Genomic DNA, 10,032 nt, shown 5'->3' on the forward strand with positions numbered 1-10,032 from the left:
GATCTGCTGGCAAGGGCTTTGTCCAATGCGGGTCACAGCATCTTCCATATGTTTCCACCCACTCCAGCATGGGGCCTCTGTACGGGCTGCAGGTGGGGTCTCTGCTCCTGTACAGGCTGCCGGGGGACAACCGGCCTCACCATGGTCTTCTCCACGGACCACAGCGGAATCTTTCTCTCCGATGGCTGGACCACATCCCCTCCTCCCCCCTTCTTCTCTGATCATGGTGTCTGCAGAGTCTCTTAGATCTTCTCACTCCCTTCTCTGGTGGCAAAAGGTGTCTGCTTGCATTTGGGTTTTATCTCCTCAGTGTGGTTCACAGAGGTGCTATGATCATCTCCTGATTTGCTTGGCCTTGGTCAGTGATGACTCCAACCTTGAGTCCAGCTGGTATTTACTCTTTGGGCCTAGGGAAAGCTTCTATATGCTTTCTGCAGAAACCACCCCTGCACAGCACCCTCCTCCACCAGAACCCTGCTACGCAAAACCACAACACTTATGTTCATAAATAAATCCTTAGATCCATCTGTCCTCCTCTAAGGAATGAACTTGCTCTGCTTAGCTGTGTGCTAGAGCTCCCTGGAGATATTTGTGGTTGGTAGGGACTGGCCTCACTCTAAGGTGACCAATTTACCCAGCTGGATTGAACCCAAGAATAATCTGCCAGAGACAAGGATGGACAGAGTTGAAAACTCACAGACCAGCTCCCACCAGGCAGTCATTCTATCCCTCCCCTTTTCAACTGGACAGGAGAGAAAATAGATATTGAGACACTTAAGAACCAAGATAAGGACAGGAAAAAGAACCAAGATAAGGACAGGAAAACTCATTCAGCAATCAGCATCGTGGGCAAAACAAACTCAACCCAGAATAAAAAGAAAAATCTATTTCATAAACCACACACACAATGAAAACAGAGTAGGATAATGAGAAATAAAACCCAATCTTAAAAACTTCCCCCCACCCCTCCCTTCTTCTCAGGCTGAACTTTATTCATGATTTCTCTCCCTTCCTCCACCTTCCAGGTGGCACAGGGGAAGATGGAGAATGTGGGTTTTGGGCAGTTCATCATGAGCTGTCCTCCTTCTTGGGGGGACATTCCTCTCACTCTTCCTCTGCTCCAGCATGGGATCCTCCATGGGATGCAGGTGGGACCGCTGCACTCCATCGTCTTCCATGGGGTGCAGGGGACAACCTGCTTTGCCATGCTCCACAGGCTGCATGGAAATCTCTGCTCTGCAGGGAAATCTCTCCTGGACCACCTCTTCTTTTGTGTCCCTCCCATTTCTGAGCCAGTGCTGCCTCTGTCTGCATCCTCTGAGCAAGCCTGGGAGCCTATCCCTGAGGCCCTGTACAAAGAGACCGGGTACAGCCTGGCATGGGGAAGCTGGCAACGTTTAGCATCTCAGGTGGGTGAAGATCGCTCATGGGGGCACATCTGCTGAGCTTTTTCCTCTGCCCCCTTCACCCTCCAATAGGGCTGACCACCAGCAGCCCCATGGTACCTGCAGCACTGGAGCCGTGGCTTCTGTGGGGAGAGAATCCAGGTCCTGGCTTGGGAGAGGAGCTTCCTCCTCACCCACTCTGCCTGTCCCAGCCAGGGACGGCCCCTCCCTGCCTATCCCAGCATCCCAATGGACACCTGGGGGGTGAGGGAAGGGGATGTCTCTGTGATTCAGTGATGTGAAAGACCATACCACACTGAATACAGAGGAGAAGACCTGAATCAGTAAGGAGATCCTTACTTGCAGAATTACATATCTCTAGGAAAGCAGTTGAAACAAACTAAGGTGCATTAGGGACAAGGGCCAAAGGCTTAAACTGTACACCCTTTAAATCCTGGAGACTGGGACAACTCCCCACTTGAAAAATCTTATGCTGGGGGGCAGCTGCAGTGATGTCAAGTATCCCAACATCATGTAGTTGTACAAATAAGAAATTAAAGAATGGGGCCAATCCCAAGATTGAGCTGCAAAAATTGGGAAAAGCCATAATTATAATGCAAAATGATACAAGTGCCTTAAAATTAGGAGACTTTAATGTCAATTCTACAGCCCTAAATGGGAGTTTGTGTTTTGACCCATGGAAAGAATCAGAATCATAGAATCATAGAATGGCATGGGTTGGAAGGGACCCCAAGGATCATAGAGTTCCAATCCCCCTGCCACAGGCAGGGACACCAGCCTTCGGGCCTGGTTGCCCAGGGCCCCATCCAACCTGACCTTGAACACCCCCAGGGATGGGGAATCTACTACTTCTCTGGGCAGCCTGTTCCAGCCCCTCACCACTCTCTCTGTAAAAAACTTCCCCCTAATATCTAATCTAAACCTTCCTTCCTTTAGCTTTAATCCATTCCTCCTCGTCCTGCCAGTGTCTACCCTTCTAAAAAGTTGATTCCCCTCCTGTTTCTCTGCTCCCTTCAGGGACTGGAAGGCTGCAATGAGGTCCCCCCACAGCCTTCTCTTCTCCAGGCTGAACTAGCCCAGCTCCCCCAGCTTCTTTCCATAGGGGAGCTGCTCCAGCACTCTAATCATCTTTGTGGCTCCTCTGAAGCCTCTCCAACAGTTCTATATCTTTCTTGTGTTGGGGCCCCAGATCTGGACACAGGACTCCAGAAGGGGCCTCATGAGGGCAGAGCAGAGAGGGATAATCACCTCCCTATCCCTGCTGCCACCCCTCTTCTGATGGAAAAGGAAAAACTTCCTGTCAAAACACTCCTATACTAAGTGGGTGTCCACTCCCTGTAATGTCCCCTTTATGCTGAGCATGTTGTAATTGGCAAGGAATACCTCTTTGGCCAGTTTGGGGCACCTGTCCTTGCTGTGTCACCTCCCAGCTTCAAGCTGCCCCCCACCTTCTCCCTTCTCAGTAGCAGGGCAGTATGAACAACTGCTTGGCAACAACTGAAAACATCAGTGTGCTATCAGCACTGATCTCATCCTAACACCCAAACACAGCATTCCACTGGCTGCTAAGAAGAACATTAATTCTATCCTAGCCGAAACCAGGAGAGGCCCCAAAATGCCATGAAATGAGCTCTTTCTGGTCAGCTGTGCTGCCTCATCACACACACTCAGGCCAATTGTTCCTGGGGGTTTGGCACCCTGCAGTGAAAGACTGTGTCTCGTGGCCCATCTGGTTCCAGGTGATTTTGGTGAGGGAATAGCTGAGGCACCATCTCATGGCCCTTGTTGCCTGTGCACAGCTTTGGACAGGCCTGTGTCTCCCTGGTACCACTGGCAGGGGTGGGACACAGACGTTAAACCTTCAGGAAAAAGAGGTGGGTACTGGCCCCATCAGTCCCACCTCAGCATGGCTGTGCCCGAACTCAGCGGCTCTTGATTCCTCTGCTCAAGCCAGCGGTGATGGGAGAGGGAAAAAGACCTGGAGACAGGGCCTGGATAAGAAATGCCACCCCACCAGATGGAAGTCCCCAGGCCTTCCAGGCTCATCCAGCTCAGACAGCCCTACCTGCTGCCACTGAGGGGTATTTCCTACCTGGTATGTCATCTTCACCAGAGCTCATGTCCTGCACCTCTGGGATGTGGTTCAGCAGGGGCAGTGCACATAGCCCTCCTCACCCGACACACAGGCCCTGGATGGTCAGGGCAGGCCCACAGTGCCTGAAGAGGACAAGTGCTCCAGTTTCAGCTTGTACCTGCCTGGGGCTGGGGACTCAGGGATAAAGCACACTTGGAGATGCCAGGGACCAAACCCAGGACCTCTCATGTGAGAAGTGGGTGCTCTGTTGCTGAGCTATATCCCCTTCATACCCACCAGCAGGAGAGATGAAGCAGTGCTGATATCCACACACTATCGTGGGTGATCCTCAGCACAGCTTTGTCAGTTGTCCCAGGCACATCAGAGGTCTGGCTGCAACAGAGCTCTGGAGGAAAGGTGCTGCCACTCAGGCCTCAGCTTCAGGGAATGCCTCTGACTGGGATGACAGTGTCCTCTGGTCTGAGAGCCAGATGAAGGGGGTGTGTGAGGAGAAAAGCAGTCTGTGCACCATGGAGAATGACAGAGGGGAGAGATGGAGTCTTTGCAGAGACCCTGCAGTGGAAAGATCTAGATCCCTGTGGAGCAGGGAAGGAGCGAGAGCTGGACACCAGCCCAGAGGAGCACTGAATGGAGAATCCTGCCAAGGAGATGTTGAGGACTCATGGTGCTGGAGGAAGGCTCAAAGCTGCAGATCTACACCCATAGACCAGGGACAGTGGTCTGGTAAGAGGTGAAGGAGAAAGCAGGGCTGGGTTCTGTCCAAGTCAGAGGTAACCTCCCCAGGCAGCCAGCACAGGTGATCTGAGTTAGTCTGGGCTGTTTTCCACACACCTGACATCACTCCCCCATTAAGGGGCTTGTCAGGAAGGGGCTCTCCTGTGCTGCTCTGGGACAGTTCAAGTGCAGCCAGAACATTGGGTTGGTCCTCATGTCAGTGCAGTGCTCAGTGTTATCATCTCATTGGGTTGGTAAAGTTGAACCAGGGACCTTTAGATCTTTGATCTAACACTATCCCAGATGAGCTATTTCAGCCCTGCCCCAGCAGCCCTTGTCCCTGTGCCACCTGTGCCAGGTCATAGGTGAGGAGTGCTCCTCAGTGAGGTCCCCAGGGGAAAGCTGTGCCCAGCCCCAAGCAGAGAGGACCTGGCTCCTTCTGGCCTCCAAGGCCAGGTGGGCTCCAGCTTTGGTGGAGGCTAGCTTACAGATCTCCCTGTTCTGCTGGCTCAGCCCATGGCAGATGGTGGGGCTGTGTTCCACCCCTGAGGCACTTGATTCCAGGTGTACTGGATTCCCTTCCAAGTGAAAGCAAGCTGTGACCTGTGAGTGCCCTGGTGCTGGACTTGTTAGAACTCCAGAATGAACTGCAGTCAAATACAGCCAATTGGTATGGCAGGATCGACATTGCAAATGCTTTTTTCTCAATTCCTTTGGCGGCTGAGTACAACCACTGGCCGGCTAAAAACATATCCTGTGCCCCATGCCATTGCCCAGAACACTATCCTGGGTCTTGAGAAGCCAGTCCTCTGGCAACATGGCACTGCAGAGGGAATTGAGTCAGACAATGAGACTCATTTCTGGAATAATCTCACCTGGGCCAAAGACCATGGCAGCGAAAGGATATATCATATTCCCATGCACCAGCCTCCGGGAAAACGGAGAGGTACAATGGACACTAAGAACTGCAATTAGAACCATGGATGGTGGAACCCTAAAAAACTGGGATATGCGTTTAGCCATGTCCACCTGGTTAGTTAACTCCAGAAGGTCTTCCTTCCAAGGTCTTCCTTCCTCCAATCAAACTGTTCCTGCCCAATCAAAACTCCCATGTACTGTAGAAGGGGATAAAGTCCCTGTAGTGCACATGAAAAACCTCTTGGGGAAGAGAGTCTGGCTTATCCCTACTTCAGGCAAAGGCAAACCTATCCATGGGATTGCTTTTGCTCAGAGACCCAGGTGCATTTGGTGGGTAATGTGAAAGGATGGAGAAGTCCAGTGTGCACCCCAAGGGGATTTAAATTTAGGTGAGGACAGCTGCTAAATTGTTGCTGTATAATGGATCAGTCCATGGCATATGGTGTAAATCACAGAATCACAGTATCACAGGGGTTGGAAGGGACCTCAAGAGATCATCGGGTACAACCTTCCTGCCAAAGCAGCTCCCCAGCTCATATTGCACAGGTTGGGGTCCAGACAGGTCTTGAATCTCTCCAGAGATGGAGACTCCACGTCCCCTGCGCAGCCTGTCCCAGGGCTCCCTCACCCTCACTGGGGAAAAGTTCTTCCCCATGTTGGTGTGGAACTCCCTGTGCTCCAACTTGCAGCCATTGCCCCTTGTCCTGTCTCCACAGACACTGAAAAGGGGCTGGCTGATTCCCCCTGCATCCCATACTTAAGATATTTATAAGCATTAATAAGGTCCCCCCTTAGTCTTCTTTTCTCCAGGCTAAACAGTCCCAGCTCACTCAGCCTTTCCTCACAGGGGAGATGCTCCAGGCCCTTCATCATCTTCGTAGCCTCCTCTGGACTCTCTCCAGGAGATCCTTGTCTTTTTTATCCCAAGGAGCCCAGAACTGGACACAACACTCTAGGTGGGGCCTGACCAGGGCAGAGACTTCCTTTGACCTGCTGGCCACTCTCTTTTTGATGGCCCCCAGGATCCCATTGGCTCTCTTAGCCACCGAGGCAGACTGCTGGCTCATGGCCAACATGTCACCCACCAGGATCCCCAGGTCCTTCTCCACAGAGCACCACTCCAGCAGGCAACCCCCAGCCTGTCCTGATTCAAACAGTTATTTCTTCCCAAGTGCAAGACTCTACACTTGCTTTTATTGAACCTCATTTGGTTTCTTACTGGCCAGCTCTCCAGCCTGTCCAGGTCTCACTGAAATATTGTATAAATTATATGAACCAGCCAAATCAAATGAAAGTGTAAGATCCAGGCATGATGTAGATGGTCTGAAAAAAGGGGTGGATAACGTCCTGGTTCTGCCTAGGACAGAGTTAACTTGCCCAAGGAGCCAGCACAGGTGAGTTGAGATGGCCCAGGCTGTTTTCCACACCAGGTGACATCACTGCCCCATAAAAGGGGCTGGGAGGAAAGAGGCAGGCCTGCATGGCTCCGGGACAGTCTGAGTTCCATCTGGCATTGCGTCAGGGATAGGGTTGGTGCAGTGCTCTGTGTCATCACTGTGCCTGTATTTTGTCATGGGCTATGTTGTTCTTCCCCTTTCACTGTCCTTATCCCAACCCAGGGGGCTATGTCTGTTTCTCCTCCCAGGGGAGGGGGTTAGTGAGTGGTGTGTGGTGCTCAGTCATTTCCTGGAGGTGAGACACCACCCCAGGAAAAACCTGAGCCATGCATGATGGACAGGCTCTCCCTCCCCGAGGGCTGGGAGTCAGGGCTTGGTGTTTGGCTTGATGAAACATGTCAAGGCTTTTCTCAGCATTAGATTCACCTGAACTTTCCTCTGCCTGCCTCTGAAGAGGGACCTTGAACAAAGACATCCCTCAGGCACTGTACCCTTACAATCCAAGCTGCCCTCACCTCAGCCTCACACGGCACTTCAGACCAATAGTAATAGTAAGGACTGGGGTCTTCTGGCTTTTTATTGGGTTTTGGGTTTTGCTTTTTTGTTACTGAGCTGTTTTGAAATGGTCATCTCCTGATACAATATGCAGTGATCCTACACCCTGTTTCACACCCTCTTAGGTTGGCTTCAGCTGATGAGCTTTTTGGCATGTTGCAATACAGTTGTTACAGGGGAAGTACCAGGGCTTATCAGCTTTGTTCACTCCAGCTATTAATGTTTACATTGCTAGTGCTAAGTTCCAACTAATGTTTTCCAAAACACAAGTCCTTGGGGAAACTTTGTTGGTAACAGCCCTCAGGGGGATAAATCAATACTCCAAGAAACTTCAGTGTTTGCTTCTGACTTTGCCTTCTTGAGCAGCTAATGAAATCTTTCAGCACTGTTAAGCTAATCCTAATATAACAAGGGAGATTTCAGTGCACATTTAATGGAAGAGGATTTTTGCTATTTAAAAGGCTATTTATAAATGTTTCTTTTACAGAGAAGAGGTGATAGCAAACTTATTGATCCACATGTTCACCTAACAAGGTAGGAAAAGCAGTCTCCTTCAAGTCCAACACAATATTAGAAACCTTTCTCATCACCTCCCCAACACCACCATCTCTCTCACTGGCCACCTGGGATGGGCATCACTTTTCCTGACATCAGACTTCATTGAACTGCACAGCTAGATGCAAGAGGTCTTTTGTACCAACTCCCACCTGCTTTCCCAGAGAGCTGCCTGCTCACAGATACAGAGATTTCTCTCATTACCAAGAATCCAAAGTTAAATAGGATTCAGTCCAGGAAACCATAAACCACAGACTGAAAGTGGATGTGCTAAGTGCAAGCAGTACCTGCTGAGCTGGGCCTTCCACAGTGACCATCCATGAAAGAGAGAGAGGAAAGGACACATATAAACACAACACAGAATTGCCTAAAGAGGCACTGAGAAAGACTACTGGAAGATGGGGAAATTTTTAGCTCCCTGAAACTCAAAGCAACAGGTCCACAGTTTCTTGAACTTCTTCAGTGCATCTTTGATCTCCTGGTTCCTCATGCTGTAGATGAGAGGGTTCACTGCTGGAGGCACCACTGAGTACAGAACAGTCACTATCAGGTCCAGGAATGGGGAGGAGATGGAGGGGGGCTTAAAGTAGGCAAACATGCCAGTGCTGACAAGAAGGGAAACCACGGCCAAGTGAGGGAGGCAGGTGGAAAAGGCTTTGTGCCGTCCCTGCTGTGAGGGGATCCTCAGCACAACCCTGAAGATCTGCACATAGGACAGCACAATTACAATAAAACACACAAAGAATAAACATGCACTAAGTACATTAGGCCCAACTTCCCTGGCATAGGAATGTGAGCAGGAGAGCTTGAGGATCTGTGGGAGTTCACAGAAAAACTGGTCCACAGCATTGCCCTTGCAGAGTGGTAATGAAAATGTATTGGCTGTGTGCAGCACAGAATTCAGAAATCCAGTGATCCAGGCAGCTGCTGCCATGTGGACACAAGCTCTGCTGCCCAGGAGGGTCCCGTAGTGCAGGGGGTGACAGATGGCAACGTAGCGGTCATAGGCCATGACAGTGAGGAGATAAAACTCAGCTGAAATGAAAAAGACAAAGAGAAAGGCCTGTGCAGCACATCCTGTGTAGGAGATGGCCCTGGTGTCCCACAGGGAAATGATCATGGATTTGGGAACGGTGGTGGAGATAGAAGCCAGGTCAAGGATAGAGAGGTTGAGGAGGAAAAAGTACATGGGGGAGTGGAGGCGGTGGTCACAAGCTACAGCAATGGTGATGAGGCCGTTGCCCAGGAGAGCAGCCAGGTAGATGCCCAGGAAGAGCCAGAAGTGCAGGAGCTGCAGCTCCCGTGTGTTTGTGAACACCACGAGGAGGAACTGGCTGATGGAGCTGCTGTTGGACATTTCCTCTTTCTAGGCATGGGGCACTATTTAGGAGGAAAACACAGTAAGATTTCTCTGAATGAACTCAAGTGCAAGTCCCATGGATAATCCTCCTGCTTCACACACCTCTTTTTCCAGGATTTTCCTCAGCTCTGTGGCTGGTGTCCTGGTTGATGCTGGCTGAGTGCACCATGAGGAGCAGGGTCTCTGGTCTCAGTATGGTGAGGAGTCAGCCCTGGCACTGGGGCTCTGGCTGCAGATGAGTTGGTTCATGTCTTGGAACCCACAACCCTGAGGGCAGAGGTTTTGCTTGGAGGAATAGGGCTTTCTCGTAGGAAGGTGTCTGCAAGGGAAGGGCTGATATAGGTTTTCCTGAATTCTCCCACCCACAACATTTCTGGGTTTGGTTTCCTCTCATTTCCTTGCATTATCCCTGATGCCTGGAGATTTTCCTCCTGGCAGATGTTTCCCTGTCACATGGCTTTTTCCTGTCATCTCTCACAAACCCCATCACAAGCTCTGTGGACTCACCTTGGCCCTAAAAATACTTGTCTTGGTTGAGAGTACTGGATGAGTGCATGTTCTTGTTGGCACATGGTAAAGGGCAGGTCAGAGCATCTCTGATGAATCCGGTCATTGTCATGCAGCTGCTGTCCATGGGAAGAGAAGTAGCTGAAGGCACTTGAGGAGGCTCTTGGTAGACCCAGTGATCACTCAAAGTGAGGATTCAGAAGCCTCAATGACTTGTTCACACTGGAGAGCTCCTTTTCATATCTCCTGTCCCATTGTCAAGCAGTAGGAAAAGGAGAAGTCAGACTCAGGAAATGTACTCATCTTTATATTAATTTGTGCCTTGACCTTCCCCTTGAAGCACCTCCTCAAAAATGTCCTTGGGTGATGTGAAGGTGTGAACAGCTCTGACCCATGCAGCGCCCTCTGAACAGCAAAGAATCTGCCCTGCTGAGGGTTGGTCCTTACACCCAGAACCTCTCCCCCAATACTGTTGCAGGTTCTCCAGGAAGCTGAGAGCTGAACCTAGCAGGCATCAGAGTCCTT

At 50.7% G+C, this 10,032-nt stretch overlaps 1 protein-coding gene across 1 annotated transcript; it reads right to left on the reverse strand.

Annotated features, from left to right (window-relative positions):
* Positions 1–8,028: 8,028 nt before the first annotated feature.
* On the reverse strand, positions 8,029–8,997 carry LOC311199251 (olfactory receptor 14A16-like; the record flags this gene model as incomplete). The annotated part of the gene is made up of 1 exon (XM_084273310.1): positions 8,029–8,997. The coding sequence occupies one exon, from the start codon at positions 8,995–8,997 to the stop codon at positions 8,029–8,031; it is 969 nt and encodes a 322-aa protein (XP_084129436.1).
* Positions 8,998–10,032: the final 1,035 nt, after the last annotated feature.

This window comes from Gallinula chloropus (genome assembly GCF_964237585.1).
Source record: "Gallinula chloropus genome assembly, chromosome: 19".
Lineage (NCBI taxonomy): Eukaryota > Metazoa > Chordata > Aves > Gruiformes > Rallidae > Gallinula > Gallinula chloropus.